At 43.4% G+C, this 26,217-nt stretch overlaps 1 protein-coding gene across 1 annotated transcript; it reads right to left on the reverse strand.

The window, feature by feature from the left end:
• T265_03635 (hypothetical protein) lies at positions 1-25,527 on the reverse strand (the record flags this gene model as incomplete). Its single annotated transcript, XM_009168170.1, has 3 exons — positions 1-1,657; positions 13,631-13,945; positions 25,166-25,527. The coding sequence occupies 3 exons, from the start codon at positions 25,391-25,393 to the stop codon at positions 152-154; spliced, it is 2,049 nt and encodes a 682-aa protein (XP_009166434.1).
• Positions 25,528-26,217: the final 690 nt, after the last annotated feature.

The following is a 26,217-nucleotide window of genomic DNA, read 5'->3' on the forward strand; positions in this document are numbered from 1 at the left end:
TGTCCTTTTAACGAATCAAATATGTACAAAGAATTTTTGGCAAAAATGAATACCAGTCGTGTCAACGAATCATTCAGTGGTACAAAGTAGAAAAAGTAGTTTGGAAGGGTATGGTCATTTTTGCGTGAACAGTGAAATTGCATGGCATTTTTCACGCAGTCTGAGTTCGATCGTGATACTGGCTGAAACAAGCTTCGATTGATTTAACACAAAGACAGACGGTATGCCCAGCCCCAATCAGCCGCTGTAATACCGGGCCGGGAAGGGGTGGTCCTTCTTTTTCTTTCTGTAAATGACTGCTGACTTCTTTGGCCTGAGTTATGATGCCTTTGAGGGCCTCACAGAGTGAATCGTTCTTTGTAGTCAGTTCGTTCTGAAGAGCCAGGATTTCGGTTTTGTCAGTGAACGTGTCGACCAACGTTGAGAGAAGAGCACAGAAACTGGACACGGACTTTATTAGCTCAGTGCATGAGTCCAGGGTAGCATTCACCAGGGTGTTTACCATCTTAAGAGTCAATGGTTCACTCGAGGTCTTCGAACTTGGTGGTCCCGTCTTTGCGGGAAGAATTTGCCGCAAAAAGCATTGGGAACTGCTCCAGGCATGTTCACATTGAGACTGTAACTCCGAAAAACGCTTGACTGGGATCAGTTTTACCAATTCAGACATTCGGCTCTGACTGCCGTATGAACACGAACAATCCTCAGTACGATTCAACGACCAGGATGAAGGTGGAGCGGTTAGAGATGATAGAATATCCACATCAGCATGTGTAAATGCGTTCACTTTCAAATCTTGCTGGTTTTGGGGAAGAGGATCAGTCAACTTGATTGGGCTGAAGAGTAGATTGACGTTTGTTAAAAAGGTTGTTTCCAAAACAGACATGCACTGAGCAATCAGTGTGAGAAGCCGCTCCATTTTTGAGAGTAACTGTGGTTTATCCAGATGTGACTTGGTCTCGGGGGTGGATAATTCTTCTAAGATGCGATCTAACTGAGGAATCGTGTGGTCCAGCGTCTTTTGAACTGTGCAGAATTTCCTCACAAGTCCAAGGTCAGGAGAATCTTTTGAGATCAAGACAATAACTCCACATAGCTTAGATAAGTGAGCGAGATCCTCACTGAATTGCCTTACCACTTGTCGAGCGAGTAAAGACCCAGTGAGTCGGGAAGGTGACGTTTTTGACGGAAGACTGGACGCGCAGAGGCATTCAGTTAAGTGTCTAATCACTGACTGGATCCGTCGTTGAAGAGGTCGGAATGTGTTTAAGAAATCTAACTCAGAAGAAAGATTATCGGGGGCACAGCCAGTTGTTTGACAACTAATTGGTTGTACTGGGTCCACGTCATAATAAGGATTCGAGCAGCTATCACTCAAAAGAGACAAGCGTTTTGCGTCTGATAAGATTTGTTTTAGTTTGGTCGGATAATCATCAGATGAAAGCTGGTGTAAGCAGGCTCCTTCAACGCAGTCCACCTTTGACTCTAAGTCTCCTTCGGTTAAAGTTATTCTGATATATTGACTTTCAACTTGCTGCAATTTTATGGCACCGGGAAAGTCGTCTTTGGCCTCCTTTGGTGAATACTGTTCATTTTCAGATTTGTACGGCACAGGCGGATGCTCTGAACCATTATCCTCGTAGGCAGAAGCATCAAGATCCTATTCGGGCAAGAAAGTAAAGTTAGGATATTTTTCTACTATGCAATGAGCGATGCATAAGGAATATAAAAAATTTGAACTATGCCAGATTACGGAGAAACTTTTGATGAGAGCCGTGAGATGTGTTTCAGATACGAAGATAACCGACCAGGCGCTGGTCTCTCTTTATAATGAGCCTACTCGCACTCTGAATAGGTATTCCAAATGAACCATCTCAAGGCAGTTAGGATGGCCTATCCATGGTAAATAACGATGAGATCATCATCACCGACAGAAACACCAGATGAGAACACTGTTCCCCCACTGCCATGCGGTCGTGTCATTTTGTTATGTAAAATTAGAAATCACTGACAGAAACACCAGATGAGAACACTGTTCCCCCACTGCCATGCGGTCGTGTCATTTTGTTATGTAAAAAAAACTTAGAATGGGAGAAAGAAAGAAATGGGGCAGGTTGGGGGCCTAGGTTTAACCAACCACGAACATCTGAGGTGATTACACCTCCAGCACTCCTTCAGACAACCTGGATAGAAATTGATAGCACAATCGCCACTGGCATCGGTCAGCCGTCATGTCGTTTCGTATGTTTAGTGAATAACACCGACTAAATTTTATTAGCCTACTAGTTTTCTCATCACTGGGTTTTTTTTCTACAACTTAAAGGCGACAAAATTTCACATGGCAGCGAAAAGATGTAATGTGTCTTTAAACCACTACAGGGATCGTACCATAGAGGTTTGGTAAATAGTCGGTGGATTTATTGCTGGACTACAGGGATCATTTATTGACTACACTGCTGAAAGAGGTTCTCTCCCAGTCATTCCACTACAGGAGTTCAGTTTTCCTCCAAGATCCGTTTTCTAATGTTTTTCTAAACTACCTTCAAATATATGCTAATAGGTTTCTGCTCAGTAAGATCTATTTACACATTGCAAATCCTTCTATGGAAAGAAAATACGTTGAAACAAACTGTATAGGACTGCCATTCCCGGTATTTTAGAGTCTGTTTATGGACATTGACCCCCTTTTTAGTCCGATAACAGTCCAAGGAAGAGAAGTTTTTATTGAACAATAAGCCACAGCTTACTACGTTCGAACTTCGAGCGTTAGGCATTATGACTGTCTATTGGGTAACTTCGCTTATTCGTGTTAATTTCACGGCACTATTAATTTGATGTGTAAACCTCAATCAGTTACCTCCATGGATGGAGTAGCGGTTGGTCGATACGTGGGTGAAACGTGTGATCTAGGGGGACTAAACACGATAAGGCATTGAAAATTCAAAAGGTGGCTGAACTTATCGCACTGGTATTATGCACAAACGCCTTCAGCTCATTACGAGGCCAAGCGTTCCCGAGTGAAATGAGCCTTCAGAAACCAACACACACTTTTACGTGTTAATAATCTATTGCAATAACTCACCGTACGAATGTTCCGGACTAAACACATGAGGTAGATGACTTCAGTATACGTAGTGTAGCCAGTTCGACCCATCCTTGCAATCACGGTGCGAATTTGTGGTCAACGGTTAAGCTGTCTGCTCAAAATAAACTTTCTACTCCGATAACAATCAACCACCCCATGTTGCGTGCACGCGCCTACTCAACCATGCATGAAAATAACGGTTTAACCTAAAGGAGACAGACTACTCATAAGATTGCTGAAAAATTTTCGACAGCGTACCATCGGTTTCGTCCTTCTTAAAACTCTTCAGTACGACGTGGTTTCATCAAAGAAAAGTTCTTTTTAAACAAGAAATTATACTGACGAAATGCACCCATCTGCAAATTAGTGTGGTTTTGACGGGAATATCAACTAGATGTCAGCCAGCTAAGCTCACCTGATAAGAGAATGACTTTCTAGTGAACTTAGAAACGTAATGTGCTCGGTCAAAAAATAATTCGAAACACAACGCGGCCTTTGTGCAACACATTCAGTTGAAGAACATTTTTAACGACTAATTCAGTCGAATCAGGTTAAGACCAATGTACTTTTGGAAACTAGTACATTTTATCGCCAGTTTAACTTTTTTGTGTTCATTTAAGCATGTTTTATTTTTGCTAGGTATCGTTTATGTTACCCACATGAAGGAAGATGCTAGGTGCAGGTTATGAGAACGCCTCGTGCTCTCTCAAATCCGTCGGACTGAAGGATGATATGATAATTCCATGGACCGTGTCTAAAATACCACGAAAAACTTTCCGATGCGGTGTGATGTAAAAGAAACATCGATATCCTCGCCCCTCAGGAGGAATGAATAGGGCTCCATCCTTAAAAGTCTTTTTGAAGTAATCAGCAAAAGCAAGCCACATCATGACACCGAGTGGAAATAACCAGCAGTAAAGCAGCGAAGCAAATCAATTGTTGGGAAAAAGTGAACGAGTGCATACAAGTGCACCACAATGGCACACTCTTGTGGACAGTCATTCAAAGTGAAGATTGTAGAACCAAGTGAACTATCGTCGATATTCATCTAAGAGCCGAAAAACGCTAAGGGGCGCCGCAGACCTTAGAGCTGACTAGAAGGATAAGACTGCTGTTTCTATTTTAAAACGAACACCAGTGGAAACGGTAGGGATAGTATTCATTCTCAGGGAATCTCAAGGTGCCTTCAGATCGTCCCCAATCTTTGTAGCGATTTTCTAAAACAAACTGAGCTGAATATTTGCACGTATTGAATGAGTGCCTGCCACCGCTTGATTTTCACTCTTGCTTTCTTCAGGCTCAGAACTGTCACCTGCAAGCTGAAGTGATAAACATGTAAGAAAGCACCCCAAGTTTTCGGTGGTGTAACCATCACAAGCGATACTAAACAGAAAACCTCATTTGGTAGATATTCTTTCTTTTGCTCAATATCGGTTACTAACGCGTTATGTGTGGGTGAACAGTGCTCGTCAAAATGGGCCGAGTTTGTGGCTCCGGTTGATCACTTGGCGTGTGCTTTACAGTGGCGTGAAGTTGTGGTTTCTCATGATTCTAATTTTGTCAGGATGGTAGAGCCTCAATCAGTATTGGGTCAACACTGTCCGGTAACATCAACTCATGTGTTCGTTCAAAGTTAGTTTCTGAGTAAAACTCTTAGAAGTCCTTGGAGCAGTTGTCGTACTGTGTGGTCGGTTTCTCATGATTCTAATTTTGTCAGGATGGTAGAGCCTCAATCAGTATTGGGTCAACACTGTCCGGTAACATCAACTCATGTGTTCGTTCAAAGTTAGTTTCTGAGTAAAACTCTTAGAAGTCCTTGGAGCAGTTGTCGTATCTGTGTGGTCAGTCGGGATTTAATAAAATGACATTTGGTACCCAGTGTCCAGACAGTAGCTGACCGAAGCAGGGCCTGGTAATGCACTAATTACTTGAGTCTATTTTCAGCAGAATATCCTGTGCTACAGACTGTCTCCTCCAATGGGGATCCATTGTAACTGAATGGAAACCAAAAGAAATCCTTTTTTCCTACGTGACGGTTCCTCTAGCAACGGATATCGTAGTTGCTATACGAGTGCTGCTCAGTGGGCACTATAGCTCAGCAATCGATAAAGTCGTAGGTCGTAGCAGAGCCAAAAAATCGCTTACGTCACATGGTTGACAAACGTCACAAGATCGACGTAAGCAAGTCATCCCTAGGCGTTTGAGATCTATCGCAGGCTGCCAGTACCGATCCCAAGGCGTGGCTTGGCAACAGTTGAGGCAATACGGCCACGTGACTCGGCACCGTGCTGGCAAAGGCGGTTCGTACGAAATTTAACCTGTATTGGTCATGTAACACGCTGCCAGACTCGCCAACTCCACAGAACCACACGGCACTCTGTCCAGTTAGGTGACATTAAACGCCTTTTTCCCATGACCATTAATTTAATCGCTCAGTTTGTGATAACCGGTTGCAAATCGTCCTAAAACACGGAAGTTTATCATTCAGTGTCCACGATTATTCGGTCATCGTCAACATTTGCCGTGTGCAGCTGGCTAGATAAAACGTCGGCCTTGTTCTTTGATATTCACCTCTCTAAATGCTACCGGTATAATTTTTTATCTTTTCTAAATAGTCTAAATGGTTTGCAGTGTTTTCCTCTTGTTTATGGAAACGACAGAAAGCGGAAAGCGGACTGTCTTGCCTATAACCGTCGTGCACTCAGCTTATCCAGTAAATTGTCGTGATTGCCGTTTGCCGTTTTGCAAAGTACTTGTTGATATGAATTACAATACATCCCACAAAACTTCACCGCTAATCCAGTTACAGCTTGGATTTCGCAAAAACATGTAGGAATTTGTGTGGGCTAGCGCTCGAGGGTTGAAGTTGGCTCCCTTCAGAAGTAAGTTCTTTATTCACAACCCTCACGACGGTTTGAAGATTGTTGTACCGTTTGACATTCTCAAACCCGTCACAGAATAATGACCACTTGAGCGCTTAAGCCAGCGGTGACTCCCACGTTTTGTGAGCTAATTGCTTCACGGACGTCAGTGTACAATAGCAAGGTTCTACAAGTTTTCCAATCCATGCAATGCAAACCAAAGAAAGCGCGTAGTTTATGCCGAACTCTCTCACTCTTGTCAGTTAGCGTAAACAAATCAGGAAAAGAGGTGTGCAGCCATGGCCAACCGGAAGACAAATTCTATCTTGTGGGATGCAAGATTGCAATGCAAGTTTGCATAACACTCAGTTGTAGTTCAGTGACTATTTTTACATCGCATAATCCTGTGACTGATTGCTTCTTGATAATCAGACTTTTCATTGATTTGCGGGGATTTGGCGTACGAAATGTGCGTTTCGATATATACTCTCGTGTACACACGAATCTGGTCTTGACAGCGGACTCAAGTGAATTCAGCTGAATTTTCCGTTTGTCATAGTCCATTTCAACTAAAGGTGCTACACCAGGTCACCCCATGTTTCAGTTTGTACGATATTCGGGATATACTTTCAAAACCAAGAAGGGTAAAACCGGTTGTGGGCTGTCGAAGAGTTTTCAGCAATCTTATGAGCTGACGTTGTACGTTTCAACCTTGCGGTTCCCGGGACGCCAAATAGTCGCCGTATTGTTTAGATTTGAGCACCCAGGAAGTGCTTCGTTGTCCTTCCCAATCACAGTGCATGACAATGACAAAGTTCCCTCAGGTGATCAGAATACACATGAAGAAAAGGTCACACAAATACGACACAGTTTCCTTCATGATCACGGGTGGAAGACAAGGAAGTTCCCTGAGGGCGAAACTGCCAAGAAGACCTGATCTACCGAGGTGACTAGCGTGAACTTCCCACGTTTTGCAGTGCTGCTTTTGAGAAAGTTTGTACTGATCGAAAAAGCTAATTGGACACTTTCAGTGCGATAGCTATTGATTACTTTTGTGAAACTATAAGGTACACGCCCCCTGGATGTCGAGTCATTGTTTACCAACATACAGCTCACAGAGACAATAGACTATGTTTGTGACTTGATTGGGTGCAAGGGTAAGAATATTGGAATTCCCATGTTGGAGGTGAGGGAACTCCCACAATGTTGAGTTTATTTTCAACAATCACATTTGTCGACAGAAGGACGGGGTCGCAATGGGGTCTCCTCTAGGTCCCATATTGGCGGATTTTTTCATGACCAAGCTAGAGGCTCTAAAATTAGACGCACTCCTTGGACGGTTAACATTATATCGTCCGTACGTGAACGAAATTTTGTACTTGCAGACGAAACCATCAGCACAACGGACGTACTGCGCAGTTTCGATTTAGTCCATGCTAGTATCAAGGTCACTATCGAATCAGAACAGAACGGACGGTTAAGTTTCCTCGATGTCAATTTTTAAATAAAAGACTGACGGGACCATTGAACGCAAGGTCCACAGAAAGTAAAAGTGGAACGGTCAGTATATTCACTTTGATATCTTCGTTCCGTTGCAACAAAACGCAACCTAATTAGATGCCTGACTGAGATGGCAATTAAATTATGCTCGCCCGACTGCTTAGAAGAAGGACTAAAGTTCTAGCGACGCACATTCCTGCAAAACGGATATCCTGAAAGGTTCGTACTGAAGACTATGGAAGCCGTTAAACCCAAACCTACGGAATTTTCTGTTAGAAAAAAGCCCGTATACATGAGGCTTCCATTCAAAGGTGACTCGGTTGCTGAACTAATGACCAGAAGGCTTAGAAACTCCGTTGATACGACATACTTGGCCGCTAATCTATGTTTGAGCTTCAACTCCAGCCCCACTATCAGATTCTGCTTGAAAGACAAATTGCCACGTTCTACCACCAGCTTTTGTGTGTACTCATTCGTATGCTCGTGCCGAACATCGTACGTTGGTCGTACGACAAGGCATTTGTCGGACAGAATACGAGAACACAATCCCGTATCTCTGAGTGGTAGTGGAAAGAAACCAGGCTCAAGCGCGATTGCAGCACACTTGGCCGAAACCTGTCATATCATAGACAAGGAGCAAGCCTTCACCATCATATACCGGGTACCTCTGAACGGACCACAACTGGTACGAGTCTCCTATAGCCCTGACGTTTCTTCACTAAACTCATACACTGCTTGTTTTTACCCTCCACCTGAATTCACAAAACTACTCAAATGTTTCTTCTAATTCTCCTTGTGGTACAATTTCGACGCACAGAGTGTTATTGCAAACTATCGTTTTCACTCACAAATCTTATTTACTCTAATATCCGGTGGAACTTTATTCTCTTACTTTTATGATCTAAGCATAACTAAGATCAGTCTTCAGCAATAACTGTCTGCAACCTTTTTTGGCTTTCGAGGCTGAAGAATCTGTCCATTTCAGGCAATCGTCGTGGGCTGTCGAAGAGTTTTCAGCACCCTTGTGAGTAGTTTCCTTTATGAAAATTTACTGCGATATCTCGAATATCGTGCCAACTGAATTATGAGGCGGCCTGTGTGCAGCACATTCAGCTGGGGGACATCATAAACGAGAGATTCAATTGAGTCTCCCGTTAAAACCAAATTGATTTGCAAATGAGTGTATTTCTCGAAATCTATGTTGATTATCCGACCATCAGGGTCCCGGTCAGGAACTTCTTTGTTGAATTCCTAATCTTTATCATCTTGTGGGCTATACTTAGTTTTACTACATCCCCCTCACTTTTTTATACTGAAACATCCTTTCATTTCTATGCTTAAAACGCATATCCAGTTTGAGTCATTCTTCCATTATACCTCATTCGACGTGTCCATGCTTGTGGATCATGGCTTGTTGACATTGGACTTCAAAACTACGAGTTTGTGCAATACTTGGCACTTTTTTGAATTTCCGGTGAATTGTTGTTCACGTATTGCCTCCATTTATACCATGAACACTGAGAATTTGACATACTCTGTTGCATGAAGTTTACTTGGAAAGGCCATACTTGGCATCTACCTTTGACTGACTTTCTCGACCTTTCGTACGCAATCAGCTTGCAGTATGCTGTCACAGGAATTGAGTGAGTATCAAAGCAAACTCTCAAATCCAATGGAGACTGGCCATAGGTAACCTGAATATTCTTGAACGGCAGCCAAGACAACCAAGAAAAATGGGCAATCTCAGTGGAGTTTTGTACGCCATGCTTTACGCTAACAACACACAATGTTTTACGTAACTCATCAATTTACTGTGAGGCACGTTCACCTTAGTGATACACAATATATCGATATAAAATAAAGTGCAAAGGAAGTGGCATAAATCGTAGTAGCTTTTGGTGACTTTGTAGAAAAAAAACAGACTTCACACCTGCACACCATGAACTGAAGTTGATATTTTCACTTGATTTGTTTATGGCTACATTTCGTAAGCATTTCGCCTAGTCTCCAGTGTAATGCAAAATGACGTTCAAACGAGAAAGCAGCTGAAAGAATTTCGCTTTCGCTTTAAGGTGTGGGAAAAAGCACTAAGGACAATGCCGTTTCCGTGTAGATCAAATGCCTCGGTGATTTAAAGTGGTGAGGCATTTCAGAGCGAAATCGGTTGTTCTTTGAGGCACACTTATTTTAACGCGGGACATACATATGTGTATATATATCATATATACATATATATGCCATATATGTACACGTATATATATATATATATATACCGTGTACATATATACCATTCAAGCAATGCACCCAAAGAACCTAGGGGGTAGGATCGCGGACTATCAGTCTTGAGGACCCGTGTTTAAACTCCAGAAAGAAGTCTTCAAATTGGCTTCCGGCCCCGTCCTGATATCCTGTACACATGTCGATTCAGACAGGACATCTCTGAAGGGCAACCTTTCAAACAGTGGTATGTACAAAACCCATTGGATTTTTAGGCTGGCTGACAGTTTCCCAAGATATTGTCCTCATTATCCAAAAACCCTGCATGAGTGTCAAGGAAATCTCTAATCTAAAGAAATACAAGCAAAGGGTCGGCAGGAATTGAATTTGTTCAGTGAATAATGACAGAACCATACATTAATGGCGCATTAATTTTTCTCATGTTTCTCTATAGTCCAAACAAACAACCCTACACAGACTGATTGTCAAGTGCACTCTTGGGGTGTGTGCGTGAGGATCGAGTATACATGTCCTCAGGTTATCGTCAAACCAGTCATTGTATTTCTGGAAGGAAAGCGTTTTATTCGTATGGTTCTTTCTAAACCTACCTCGAAGCGTCTATTCTCTTGAAGGCTGCCTTATCCTCCCACTAGTGTGAACAGTGCTATTGGGCATGTTGTTGTGTGTAAACTGTCGCCACGATGGCAGCTCAATCCTACTCACCAAAGTATACAGTTTTCTCAAACTGAACATTGGGTGACAAACCATATTTTCCGGTTGAACTCTTCCCCATTCCTCTGCTGGCAACATTTTGCTATCAGTAATACCTATTGTTCCCCAAAGTTTCATTTACTCTACACACTGTCAGGCGCATCCCATTCCGTTATCCCGATTGGCGTCTATACAGAAGTACCAGGCGATTTAATGGTGAAACATTCTACAAAAATGACGATTTGCCCTAATGATATATATTAACATGATAAAATTGGCGTCGTGGTAATAAAAAAGCATAATCACATGCCAAATATTTCAGTCTAGAGGCGACAATTCCACAAAGTAAGTTGATGTCCTCAAGACTTTAAATCATCTGACTAGCCTGATAGAGGCCTCATAATTTTCATGTGAAACTGGAGTGGCATCCACAAAAGTAAAACGCCATTCCAGTCGGCCAGTGAATACAGACTCAACAAGTTGCTTTCTTCTTCAAGTGGCGTGTTGATTATCTCTGACCCGTAGCACCCAAAGCAAGTGAGTGAACTCGATGAGGATTGGTGAATTTAAATGGCTCATAAGATTAGGAAAAGTCAGGAGAAAGTACCACCGTTCTGCAACAAAGTTCATTGAAATGTTTGTCTGGATTAACAAAAGTACGCCATCAACTCGATGACTACCACATCCTACTGTACTTCTGATACCTTGCTTTGAAAAAAAAAACATAAAAAACAAGTTACTCAGCTGTAACAAAATTTCCATGGCTAGCCATCAGGTCTTCTTAATGAAGGGCAAGGGGTGAGATAGTGCAAAGTTGCCCAAGCTCAGAGAAGAGCAGTCGAGATGTCGGGGAGAAATCGAACCAAGAACCTTCCGGACAGTAAGTTCGATCTTTAGTCACTGAGCTACCTCGAACTTGACTCCTTATTTTCTACCCTATCGATTTTTCTTAGTGCTGAATTTTGCGAACATGTGCATGCGACGTCGCGAAGGTACTTGTAATCCTGACCTACCACATAGTTGTTTTTACACCGAACTGAATTTTGAACAGTCCAACTCGAACTACTGACTAACCGGCTGTAGATGGTTGTAGAATGTGCGGAATTCACACTCACGCCACTCGTTTGAATAGTCTTTCCCCCGTCCTGTTGAGGTTATTCCAGCGAGTCCACAACATCACTTAAGTATGGACACTTGATCAGAAGTGATAATTTCCGTGAATCCACCGTGTATTGTTAGAGTCGTGGTAACATGCTCGTGTCGCATGTTAGATCCCTGGCATTGTCGTGGAAACGCATTGCTGCTGAGATCTATTAGGAGCGAAACTCTAGTCCAATGCTGCCCATCTTTGGTGTGGACTCACCGAAATAACCGGCACTGGCACAGGAAGAGGACCGATCCTCTTTCCCCCGTCCTGTTGAGGTTATTCCAGCGAGTCCACAACATCACTTAAGTATGGACACTTGATCAGAAGTGATAATTTCCGTGAATCCACCGTGTATTGTTAGAGTCGTGGTAACATGCTCGTGTCGCATGTTAGATCCCTGGCATTGTCGTGGAAACGTATTGCTGCTGAGATATATTAGGAGCGAAACTCTAGTCCAATGCTGCCCATCTTTGGTGTGGACTCACCGAAATAACCGGCACTGGCACAGGAAGAGGACCGCTTAAACTAGATTGATGTGAATGTAAATTGTACGCTAACCGGCCACAAAAGTCACATCAATAGTAATGAATAAAGTGGTTGAATCCATTGATAATGTCAGATAATTTTGTGCTATTTGAAGTCCTGGGCTATGTTTGGGGGCGGGAGAGACAGTGTGAAGGCCTCCTCAACAAGTTACACTGGTCTCTAGCATTGGTAACCTTTCTGTCTATTCCATTAGAATCCACAGTTACCTGAGCACTCTACAATAACCCCACGTGAACAAGAAGAGACAAGGTGTCTTCGTGTTTTCCTGCTGGCAGTCAATGAGACCACCATAAAACATCACATCCAACTGGGTGAACAAGGGTAGCGAAATAGTCTGCTTCAGTATTGCTTGATCATACACTTCCTCTCCAACCTCCTAGATGACCACCAGGGGCAGTTTGGATACCAGATTGACTGTCTCATCCGCGACATGTTGGACTGTTTAATTCACTCGATATTTTGAAGGAGTTTGACGGTGTCTGTAAGGTTTGTAGTTCACCTGGATCCGATTGACCAGAATTTTTCGAGCGGTCGTTCTATTCAATCACGCCTTGTCAGCGATGCCTCCCGGAGCCACACAAAAACGAAGCAGTTCCACATGGGGCTGTTGTATCTCCAGTCCTTCTCCCAAGAACCATCGAAAGCCACTCGTCTAGCCCGGTATTCACGCCTACATAAACGAAACCACTCCACACATTTACATTTCCTAGCTCCCCCAACGTTCTGTCACGTGTAAAGAATGCGCGCGAGCTATCACAGCGCCGTAAACGGAGCTCATCAAGACATTCCACTAGAAACACTGCTCCACATTTCATAGTCCACCTCCTGTGACCAACAAACTACATCAGCCAACCTCTGTTTCGACGCACTCCTGTTTGTCCATCTTATATAAACTGGCGCTACCCAATAACCACTGTTGGGAACATCGAACTTCTCATCACTCCCGTTTCTGGTTGGGTTTTCTATTTTGAGCACGCAACCAATCAATCTCCGCTATTCTATTGATCCTAAAGTTGACCTAACTGCTGTTCCTCTTCGAAACAGAGATTCTTTAGTGCCCCTCCTCCTCAGTTCTCTTCAATGACTAATGACTAAGCCTGTAAGAACTCTAGTGGCACCCATGCATATAAATTCTTCCCCTAGTTTATCGCCACTTCTACGAGAGCTGTTCGAAGAATCCATTCTTTTCCAATACACCTCAGTTTTTAGCCCTGAAAGATGGCCTCTCAGGCCTAGCTATTCATTACAAGCCTTGGTACCCCATTGAGGAAATATGGCTCTCCCCGCTCTTTCTGAGAACGGCACAGAACTCCATCTCACCGTCCGTCCTCTCTGAATCCAACAACTCCCAGCTTACCAAACACCCAGTCGGTATGCGTTACTTGGTTTAACTTTGGCTTTTTTCAATTGTGACTTGCGTACTCAGTGTAGCCCACCATTTCCGACAGCCCCTAACCATGTGTTTACTTCCCTCTACAGCCATTTTTACAGGCTGCAGGAAGTAATTTCTATTTAAACCTGAATATGTCACTAAACTTAAAAAGGGATAACCAGAGTTACACTTACCTCATAGTCATCATACTGTGATCCTGACGGTCTTGAACAGGAATTGCCCTCCGGAAAGCCAGCGGTCGATTGCATACCAAGGGACGCATCACTGGAACGATTCGAATAGTTTCCACTATCTGTCAGTCCTGAAATTCGATGCGTCTGTGTGTTCAACAGAGAATGGGTGCATGGTGACTGAAATGAAGTGTTCAAATCGGCCGTCTGCATTGATAATCCGACAGCCTCGGATGAGTTTGCAGTTTTATTCACATTGACGGACAACCACTCGGTTGGATCGTCATACACGTCATTTTCGCTGTCTTGATTTTTTCGCTGAAAATATAAATAATTGAGTGACGATGAATAAACGGAGCACAGAAGGATGTTCAATTGTCCTTGTGTTACCAAGCGATTTCACTAAATCTCGGATGAGGCAACACGCCGCACCGAATCAGAGCTAGTGAGACTGACCAGTGCATCCAAAGTCATCCAATGGCCACTCCAACCACCGGCCAAGCAACGGCTGGCCTGTACCACTGCTCATCACTATTGTGAGACATGTAGGCACACAAACCAGGCACGAATATTCCATATGCGACCACAATAGCAAAGATATGTGCGTAGGTCGGGTCTACGAAACGTGTGCCAATTAGAAGCCAACTCCGACCACGAACGTCCTCGACTCTCAACAGTATGCGTCATGCTAGCGGTTGAGAATTCAGGCCACATCTACATGACATGTCAGCACCTGATAATCGTGTTTGAAGGTGCGGGTTGGCTACAAACATGACAGGTAACTAAAGTCAAAGGAGTTCCAGGCAAGGTGTTATAATTATGTTTCGGTTAACGTGGCCAACCTTCTTCCGGGATTCCTACAATCAACTGAACACGAGTCAAGTGCAGCGTCCTTTGGGTCCGCTGTCACGTTGTATGTCTGGTGTGGTCCTGAGATCACTTGGCCGTCCGATGTGACCGGCATGTGTGGGTGTGTTAGCTCTGCGTGCGTGTACGCCTGATTGTGTGCGTCCGTTTGTTGTTTGGCTGGTTGTGATGAGTCATTGTTTGGCTGGCTGTGATGACCCATTGAGAGTCCTGATTCCTACTGTGCCTACTGGGGGGTGCAGTAAGTTCAAGCCAGATAGACGAGATGCTGGAGCCATCACTACGCTTAATGCAGTTCGGTTGTGATGATCTCCAATGCTTCAGCGGACGCCGATTATAGGGCTGTTTCGAGTCCTGCCTGGACTATACGTGTACCATCAAAGTTGATCTGATGGTTTGACATAAATTCGTGCTGAATCCCGTTCTTTTTTTTAACTCGAGTGGATTTCGTGAAAGAAAATGCACGTGTCGTTTGTGATCCGTGACTCTCACATGGGGTCGCCTTGCTGTCTGACCAATGTATTTGGACGAGCATTCTGCACAGGGGAGTCGATGGCCGCAATTTGCGCGGTGTTTCGGTTCGATAGGGGCCTCAGTCCACTTCTTATTCTTATCCTCTGTTGATATTATTATTGAAATGTGTTTCTTGGCAAAACTCACCAACGATCCGACAGCTGCGCGTTTGACGTAGTGTAGATGCGAAAACTCTTAATACAAGTACCTGTGTGAATATGTGGGTTTCGGGTGGATTCCCTCTGAGAGCCCATGCCTGGTGTTATCACGTAGCTTGCAGTCTAGGAAGCTAATAATTCTCTGTACACCCTCAGTTCCTAGTGTCAATTTTATACTGCTGCATTGTTCGTTCCAACACTTTAGGCAGGCTTGTCATTGTATGGTTGATATCACAAATATCTCGTGAACCTACCTCAGTCAGGTGCGTGCCGGAGGGGTATTCACGTTAGGCCTCAGCTCCAACCTGGTACAAGGGTTACCACGGCGACACCATCAGTTTGTCTGTAGCAAGCGTTTCGAGAGGTGAAATAAATAAGGTTTAGACACAGTTCAACGCCAATACTAATATCAGCAGGGGATGAGGTTATTCTCTGTAGCTTTGAAGTGGGCTGGAGAGGACGTTTGTTCAAGCCATCAGATCAACTTTGATGGTACACGTATAGTCCAGGCAGGACTCGAAACAGCCCTATAATCGGCGTCCGCTGAAGCATTGGAGATCATCACAACCGAACTGCATTAAGCGTAGTGATGGCTCCAGCATCTCGTCTATCTGGCTTGGACTTACTGCACACCCCAGTAGGCACAGTAGGAATCAGCACTCTCAACAATGACTCATCACAACCAGCCAAACAACAAACGGACGCACACAATCAGGCGTACACGCACGCAGAGCTAACACACCCACACATGCCGGTCACATCGGACGGCCAAGTGATCTCAGGACCACACCAGACATACAACGTGACAGCGGACCCAAAGGACGCTGCACTTGACTCGTGTTCAGTTGATTGTAGGAATCCCGGAAGAAGGTTGGCCACGGTAACCGAAACTCCACCAAGCTGCCTTGACGTTAAAACTCAGTAAAAGACAACCATAAACACAAAGTGCACCGCCACACAGTAGTAATGAGCCTACTTTGGATAAAAGGAGAACAGGTTTGTGCATGCGCGTTATGTAGCTAGACCACACAACAGGTCATCGCACTCGGAAGCTGTAGATAACCGCATAAATATTCCGTAGCGGTTGGTCTGTTCTGTTCTACCAAAATCAAGCAAATTATTGTGAAGTCAGCCGTCCAAATTCCTGGACACACTAGCCATACAGTTTTTCAGTAGGGAATACACAGCAGAGCTTTTCGATACTGCTGATGGAGTACTTTCAAGAACAAGAAGAGGGGAGTGATGGATTGCATACTGTCGAGCTGGGCTAATGGGTGAATCAGCGTTACTTAAGTCCTCTCCTGCCAATAACAGACACGAATAAACATCTTGGAATAAACGAGACACCGCATTCACATGAGAGTTGGAAGACTGGGTACCGAAATGGTTTAACCGATAGATTTGACCATATGAGGGATGATTAACAGGCATTGAATGACGCGCGAAAAAAAGACTGAGAAGCTTGCTTGAGGGCGATTGAGCAGTCGGAAAATGCCCGGTTGTTGCACCAAGCCCCATGCACAAATAACGCGACGAAAACTTCAATGTTATTAGACTATTGCATAGGCCAGTTCATTCAGGTGAAAAGAAAAACTGAAGCTAAAAACCACCATAAAATGCAGCCAACGTTATTAGGGATTTTATGTGATTCTCGGTCCAACTGGCAGGATAGCCCTATTACTGATAGGAAATCAACGACTCCCGCGATGGACCTGATAATCGGTAGGCCTTGAATTTGGAATTTCACAGGATACTTACGCTGAAGATTTGATCATATCTCGAAGTATCCAGTTGCACGATGCCTTTCGTCCTTGATGTGACGTAGAGGGCTTGAGGAGATTGTTCACGTGGTACCTTGGCACGCATTTTCAGAATATTTCACGTGCTCTTCAATGGATCTTGTTTTGGTGGACTTGTTTTTAGGTGTGGCTCTTGGAAGATCGCAGGCTAAAACTGGACAGTCTCTCTGCGTCCACTTCATGCATCCCAATAAGAAGCGAAAATCCCGTATGCTTGAAATTCTCTGTTTCTGGTCACATCATTAACTATGGTTGGGAAATCTCCTTACTCTTCAAAAAAGGAATTGTCTTGTCCATTGTTATGGGCTTTGTGAACACTTTGTAGACGTTGATCTTTTTGTCAATCTTTGAGTTTCTAGTAAGAGTTTTTCTAATTACATCCAATGGTTCAAGTTGATATGATCAGGATACCTCACAGCCACTGTTTCCCACTTGAGTGAGATGAGTATCACTTAGCAGCTAACTGTTGCACCAACAAAACAAAGTTTGCGGAGTGTTGACACTTCGGTTTTACTTTGTCAGCCTTGCCATTTGAAGAGCCCTTCCACATTCACGATGCATCAGGCATTAGCAGGAGCGGTATTTACATAAGGGTGTGGACCCAACAATAAGCAATTCAGAGTTCCTTATGATATGCACACCTAATTAATGTTATCCCTATGTGCAACCTAGGCGTTTACTGATCATTAGAAATTACTTAGTGTGCTGCTCTGTCGGTTTTAGATTTCCTCACTCACTCTAATTCAGCAGTAGAGCTGAAAGATCCCGAAAAAACACCTTGATGGAGCTTTACCGAATGACCCCATTTTCATATCGTGTGATGACGTTACTCGCTTATACTGCACTTGTAATTTTCAGTTTGAACTTTTTAATAATATCAAGCCGGGTGATTTCCTGACCGNATTTTCATATCGTGTGATGACGTTACTCGCTTATACTGCACTTGTAATTTTCAGTTTGAACTTTTTAATAATATCAAGCCGGGTAATTTCCTGACCGCTCTTCATCGATCGTTCTACGCGGCAACTTGGCTTTGTTTGTGAAGATAATGTTCGACCGTTGAGCCGAGTGTTCAGTTAGTGCTTGCCCTTGATTTCATTTCAGTGGGTATACAACACAGTCACGTACACATAAATGGTCCTAGAAGTATGGATGGGGCAAAAGACTTCCTTGAAACATCTACCGAAAAGGTGCTACTCATGGATGTGATGCATAATCCTGCATCCGCTCTCAAGCAAAGGGACCATCGCCAATGTTGCTGTTGTCACTAGGATATGCCAGGACTAGGACCCCAGGACCGTGGATGACAGTCCTCACTCTGCCTTCAGTACAACATGTGCTATAACATCATCTGTGGGGTTACAATTTCCGCATGCACTGTTTTACCGTCCTTCTTTAGATATCCATCGCTTGTTATTCCTCAGAGAAGCTTTCCTCCATCACAATGAACAATGTGTTTCAGAAGAACTATAGGTATGTTGTAGTGGCATCTTGTGTTTCGTTTAGAATATTCTCGCATTCTGCTGAATGTACTCTATCATCCGCGTTGTGGCCTTCACCAGTCGCTCTATACAAGTAATTACCGCACGATTGGTCCTATAAACGTACCGGATGGAAACATAAACATTCATTGTCTCACGAAGCTTAATATTCGAAGCGCAAAGAGTACTCATCTGAAAATGAGCGTGCAGATAAATGACGTTTTTCAGGCTACTGGAGCTGGACAGGAAACGGAGTTAGCAGTACACTGCTCATAAGGTTGCTGAAAATTCGTCGACAACCCACGACCGGTTTCGTCCTTCTTGGGGCTCACCAGGTAGGCGCAGTCCCCGAGTTTCCGTCAACCTTATGTTCTACTTGAAACCAGAAACAGAGTTTATTGGTTCCATGCATATTAACCACAGGACAACTTAAAATCAACATACGTATACGTTTTTGAACCTGAATCTGATGAAGTGAATCATGGGAACAGGTGTTGTCGGAGGGCTATAAATGTGGCGTAATTGGTGACCGTTTGCTTGTCATTGTCCAGTCAAAAAGAGTTTGTTCTCGTTTACAAAGAAGATTACATACCCATAATATGCTTCGCATTCACTTGATGTAAAGAAACACACTGAAAAAACGTTTTACAAGTTCAGTTCCGCAGTTTTTATCTGTTGACTCGAAAGGAAAGTTTAGACTTGATTGTTCATTAAAACCTAACAGTTGCTTACTGTTGCTTTGTTAAGAAATGACATGAGCCCCTTGCAGCCCTCGAAGAAAGAATACCACGAGGGATTTGTGATAAAATAGAGATTGAGGTTACTGAATGTTTTGAAAACCAATTTTAATTATATGTGGTTCGTGAGTAATGAGGAAATTCTGAAGCTCCAGGTGACATTTTATCCAGCAATCGAGGGCACTCTGAGCTAGAAATCTTTGAACCACCCTATAGCCGTAGAGCTGATGCTTCTATACTCCAGAAAGATTTTGCGGTCTTGAAACAATGAGGAGGACTCTGTGGGATGCGGTCATGAGCATCTGATTAGCGGTGATTAACTCGTCCTCAGACAGGGTACAGCTGGGCTGAAGGTCCTCTGAAAGCCTTCATAAAGGCTTGAAGAACAGTCGCTTTCATTATTTAGTTACAGTGTTTTATTTAACAAAACATTTGTTGTTGCGGATCTTCAAAAGGTTCGGTTTTCTTCCAACCCAAAAGCCGCTGGACACGTTAACCTAAACGCTCTTTGTGGTCGCTTGTAACTAGTGCGTCACTGAGTGACTCCAAACTCTCTCCATAATGCAGTGGGCTATTACATCAGATCAGGAAATTATACGAAGCCGTTTCACTTTCTGACTCAAGTTTCTTTGTGAAGACTCCTTTCAGTTTTGTCTAGATTGCTAGAAGTAGTTGCGAGCCTGTTGAATCGAACACACAGTGAGTAGAATGCATAGCAAATGTAATCACCATTGATTCTGTCTGAGGGACAGGTTATTCTAACAGGTTTGTCAGATGGACCGAAAATCGTCTAAGTTAGCCTCTCAATAAACGAGGCCAATTGATATTCGCGCATGAATAACTTCGTGTAATTCTCCCGCAATCTGAGCGGATATAATCGTATAAAAAAAGGTGATTAGAATTCAACATTCCGAAACTCTAATCTGACTTCTCGCTCTGCGGAGAAACCAGGTGTAGATGAAAATAGCTCGGATGAACGATTTTTAAAGTTCCACTAGAAAAACCTTTACTTCAGGGACAGATAACCTACGTTTGAACCAGTTTGGGCTCTGAAAAGGAGGACAGTTGATGGAGGAAAAGAACGCTCATTGGTCTATCATTGGCGCAGACGATAGATACGCCCTCTTTTGGTCAGTTCTATCGGCCTTAATTTAACGTGTAGGCGGGACGTCAAACTGAATATGGGCTATCAAGCTCCTAGTTCTCCTAGAATTATCCAAGTTAATGTGTGCGTTCCGCATAGATCTTCTTCGTGCAAAAATTTCAGAAGATTACGCCGAATCGGTAAGCCAGTTGGTCGGTAAGTTACCTGAGAGAACCAGTAATCACAAGAGATTGTATGCAGTAGACAGAAAACACGGTCTGTTGATCGATTGCTTGCGGGCATAAAGACGAATAACAGAGGAGAGGCTTTGAACAAGAGAAGGTCAAAGCGTTGCTGCACTACAGCGCTTCCAAAACCAGAAGTAATTCCAGTACCTCAGACACATTCCAGTCGAGACTTGATCTTCTGCTTGTGCACAGCACACGCAGTGCCACACAAACCCATGGATTTTACTAAGCGCTGTTGACAAACATCGTACTTCTCCTGTATCTCATCCCTTTTGGCAATCTATTAGTGTACTACAATTTCTGACTGTCAAAGTGTTAAAAAGAAAATCATCGCGAAAGAAACGCTCATTAGGCTTATTACAAATTTGAAATCATCAACTTTGAGACATTTTTTATGAAAATTACACATAATACTGCTGGTTAGATTGTGCCCCTTCAGCTCTATCTTACAGAAGGATTATTACGGTACCGTAACAAGAAACTTTGTAAAAACGAATTTGGAAGTAGTAGTGAGGTGATCTGCCCTGGATTTCCAATTGTAACTGAAAAATCAATATCTGCTGGGAGTAAAGTCCTAGTGGAACGATAAAACATCTGACAAACAGTCTTGAATATGGTTGCTCTGCTCCGGAGACTACCCTAAACAACAGCGTCTGCTGGTCTCCAGAGGAAGGTCTCCTGGGGGGAAACACACGTGACAAAGTGAAGAGAAAGTTTATTGCAGTCAGGATTTGCTGCATTCCTGGGGCTTGTGTATTCGTTGTTAATCTAGTCGATGGCTGTCCTATCTACTGGAGGTAAATTTTTTCCAAACCACACTGAACTTCTTTAGCTGGACTTCCCTCTCATGTAGATCGTAGTGTCGTGACTTTAGGTGTGTATAACAAACCGTATTTAACCTTCCGAGGACGCATGCTTGTTAAAAAATTAGGCGGGGTGAAATCTGCCCTATATGTTTGTCCCATGTGTATGTGGACCGGGGATTCCATTTGTACTTGTTGGCAAAATCTTTGAGCGGCTTGGAGGCTACTCGACTTTTACGAGGAGGCCTTTGTGAGATGCCTCTGCAAATACTATCGGACGACTAGGGCATACAGTATGTGGTTTATCGATTTTCCGGCTGTCCAGGAACTCAGGCACTCCAGTCGTCATTGGCATGAAATTGTAATAGCTGGGTGAACCATCAGCGTAACAGGTTTGTATACTTTCATGAAGGAAACTACTCACAAGGTTGCTAAAAACTCTTCGACAGCCCACGACCGGCTTCGTCCTTCTTGGGGCTCATCAGGTAGGCGCAGTCTCCGAGTTTCCGTCAAACTTATGTTCTACTTGAACCCAAATTGGACTCTGTTTTCGAGAAATACACTCATTTGCAAATCAACTTGGTGTTCACAACAGACTCAGCTGAATCTCTCGTTTATGATATTCTACAACTGAATGTGCTGCACGGTTTATCGATTTTCTGGCTGTCCAAAAACTCAGGCGCTCCAGTCGTCATTGTTGTGAAATCGTAATAGCTGAGTGAGCCATCATCGTAACAGGTTTGGATACTGTTCAAACATGGTACTTTTTCCACGCGAAACAAAGTGCCTAGCCACGGCGACAATAATCGACGCATGAGAGTGACTCTTTGTTCTATGGAGATATCTAGGATTCTTTGAACGTGAAATATGCAGTAAAATAGGCATTGTTTGTTTCACTTATTCGAACACTTACTCGATAAGGGCTTGGTCTTTGGTTTATATGACATCGACGTCCGTGGTAGGGATGTTCCAAACATATTCAGAGTTTGAATCATAACCATCAAGGCCAGGAATTCCGAGGTTCTATCATTTAGGGCCTTAACAAATAACAAAAAGGATTTCCTTTTTTTCTGTTGATGGTAAAAAAGCGGACGGGATGATTTTGGTACCTCAGTGTAAAAAGCATTGTTCGCTCGCCGTAGTACCTAGCTTGATTCAGCTTCACAAATTTTGCCGTTCTCTTCACTATGGTAATTTGTTTAGCGAAAAATTCAACGCAAACAAGTCATTACAGGTGAAGCCGCTCCTTTTTTGTGAATATGATTTTGCTTATGGTGCCTAACTGTCCACGTGGCAAGAGATCCCGATCCTGAAATTCGTGATAGACAGTACTGAAGAAGTCACTTGAACACCATATAATTGTTCAAATTCTGTCTTTAGGGACGAATTCATGGGGAAGTATATAAGAGGGAAACTAACCATCACAACGTGAGTACTTAAATCGATCCACACTTTGAGTGTGTTCAAATGCTTGGGGTAACTTGACTTTAGTGTTTCCGAATGGAATGTAACAACAGAGGTCCATTGTATGAACTTATCCGCATGAGTAAGGATGGGTACGAGGTCCCGCGATCCCCAGATTAAAGCAGGGTTGCTTGTTATGATGTTTTTAATCTCTAGAAGCTTGTGGTCTTGAGTTTTGATGGCAGGTTAACTCCTGGAGGATTGTGCCCTGGTGCAGTCATGTAATCCGTTTGAAAAACAAAAAAAAGTGTGAAGAGTTTTCTGTCCTGCCAACGAGTGTCTGTCATTAAAGGACCGATAAAACACATCTGACATGGGATGAAATACGTGGCTACCCCGCTGGAGAAACTGGTTTTCCGTTTCGTTTTACTCCAGTTGCACGAGAATGTGCTATAGGACTGTGTTTCGGCAGTCATCGTCGCACACATACCTAAATCTTCAAGCCGCCTCAAGCATTTTACAACTGAGGTGCTCGTAATCCAAATGCTGATTCAGCCCTCTTTAATCACTGTAATCTTCCCCCTATTGTTGCTTTAGCTTCTAAGAGACAATTAACATTATTAATTGTTGTGACATAATAATAATAATGATAATCGTTCAGCTGTAACACCCTTCCGGTGCCTAGCTGCCATGCCACCCGGGAGAAGCACGAGGGCTGGGATACTGCCAGGTCGCCCAGGCCTAGACAGGAGAAGTCGAGTGGCAGAGGTCGGGTTCGAACCACGGACCTTCCGGTCAGTAAATTCACACTCTAACCACTTAGGCCATCTTGCCCTACTGTTGTGACATGATTTATCCATTTATGCAAAGTATGGACGTTCAAATAACCCGGGCTTCTTAAATCCACGAGGGCGTGTTTCCTATCCAGACGGTTACGTCGTCGAGATACTTGTTCTTGAGGTTGAGTATAAGTTTGATACACCTTAGTATATTCGATGAACCGTGCAACGTTACAAATTCTTTTCAACTGAGATTACGCCCTGTAGTTGGGACCATTCTGAAGAGCTGAGAAGCATTGTACAAACGTTTCATCCTTACTGGGAATCGTCAACATTGCTTATCGCACGAAAATCAAGGATTTTCGGACCTATGACTTTCTGGTCTCAAATGGCTGAACAGCAATGTGATCAACTCTCACTTATTGACCTTTGTTACTGTATCGCAGTACCGTTTTTAGAAGTACTCTAATCTTGGAGTTTTGCGCGTTACTCGACGCGAATTCTTTGAACAGGAACATCATCAACACTTGGGAAGGTCGGCTTCACATACGAAACCGTCAACTTTCCAAAGGATGGCTGTTTCGTTCTTGCCTGAGCATCTCCTTCTTGACTGCTGAAAGATTCAGATGGATTCTCAGTGTAGGAATTTTGGATCACATAAATAGAGTAGTTTGAGGTATGCCTCAAACCGGGGTTTCTGTAAGGTTCGAATGTTGTCCCCAACACAAAAACAGTAGTTTTTAAAACCGTTTCCTTCTCTGAGAGGTTACTTGAACGGAATTTTTCTCATAAAAGGGGCATACTGTAGGACATCCTATGTTTTTACGGGGAAGAACGGCTGGTAAGGCTCACAGGCAAATGGACTGCAACGGTCGTAGTGGAGTGATTCTAGCTTTAAGACTGTAGATAAATGCGACGATCGAACAGTCAGTTATGAGGAAAGAGGTCGATTTTCGATGACAACTATGGGTTCTTCATCAAAATTATTCTTTTCTAAACGGCTTTTCAGCGGAGAGAGTCTCGATAAGGTTTCGTTTGCGATATTACTAAAATAATGCAGTAGGTGAACACCGGAGAAGTAATTCCAAATGTAAAGGAAGATGCAATGGCCTACAGAAGTACGGTTCAAATATGAAGTCAAGACCTTTGGTATTTTCTTGTTAAGTGTAAGCATCTCATTTCTGAAGAATGGTTGGATCGAACCATTTGAAGGTCAGACTGAGGGTCAAGTGTCTGAATAACTTCAAATGCGAGTGTGCAGGCAGAACAATGAGCACAAAGCAGCTTATGCTGGACAGAAGCTAAAACCTCATCAAAAACACCTGAACAGTCAAACGGGTGAACATGCCTCGGAAATCCGTCTGTTTAACTATCGGATCAAACGTGTTTTTCTCACCTATCATCTTCAAGTCCACCTGATTGTAATGAGCTAGCAGGATGTAACTTTGATTCTTCTGATGTATACTAGTGAAATTCAACCCGAGTACGGCAAGGTGTACAAACAGTGATGTGTGCTAGGTCCTAATTCCCTTGCCTTGCCTTAGCTTGGCCATTTCTTGCGCGGAAATGAACCTAAACAATATTACTAGCATTTCATTTCTCTGTAGGCAAGGAGGAAAACGGGATTCAAGTATTTAGTTGAAATATAAATTAAACTGAACTCACATGTACTACTCCCAACACTTCGAACCGATTTCCAGGTGCAATTCCAAGCTTTCCTTTGTAACTACAAACCCACCAACCAATATATCCTTCAGGGTTACGTTGCAGTACAGTGACCACGTCACCGCGGCAGAAGGATAGTTCAGAAGGGAACTCCGCTTTGTTGTCGTAGAGGGCACGTGCTAGTAGTATAGGGAGTGGCTTCGTAATGCGTTTTTGTTGTGTGGACATTGTGTCGCTTCTAAATAGGTGAGTATTTCAACCCAGTGGTTGTAAACACATTTAACGGAGGTAAATCAAGAAAATCCTTCAATGACATAGTCCCCATCATTGCCACGGGCACATAAGCGAACGTCTCATCTCGTACGCGGATGAAGCGATCCATTGACTTCGCATGCCGCGATAGATGGCACGTGATATCGTTCGATTGCGTGGGTTTAGCCAATCCGGCTCCAGACAAGAATGTCTTACCCTAACACACCCACGTTTCAGTGTTGCATACCTGCTTTGCAATCGGTCGACGGTCGCTAACCCAATGAGCAGTTGATTTTTCGTTCGTCCATGCGCCGGTAGCGACTTTCAAAATAGGGTCACGCACTCTGAAACACGGTGCGCTTTATTCTTTGCTTCCGACGTTTTTTCCAACCAATGAATCAATACACGGCTGGCACCAACATTCTGGTCTGATATTCCAAACGAAGTAGCCACATAATTCAAAAGAACACTTTTGATAACAAATGTAAATTTTCAAGTATACAAGGACGGTGCTTACGTCTTTTGCGTCAAATGAAATTAGGTGATCTGTCATCAAGAAAAGAAATTCTCAGCTAGTAGGCTTTCCTTGGCGTTCGTGTTGAACCCTGAACTTGAGCATCAGGAAATCGAATTCTGTTATATACACCTGGCGAGACATAATAAGGGCGGAACACGCACTGGACCAATCAGTTTCACCGCATAACATATTTTTGAATTCTGAAAGGGTGATAAAAGGTCCACCGTTACTTTGTCCTCGTGGTTAACTAAACCGATGCTGCGAAGTTATGAAGCGCAATACT

The sequence above is a fragment of the Opisthorchis viverrini genome, assembly GCF_000715545.1.
Source record: "Opisthorchis viverrini unplaced genomic scaffold opera_v5_55, whole genome shotgun sequence".
NCBI classification, from domain to species: Eukaryota; Metazoa; Platyhelminthes; class Trematoda; order Opisthorchiida; family Opisthorchiidae; genus Opisthorchis; species Opisthorchis viverrini.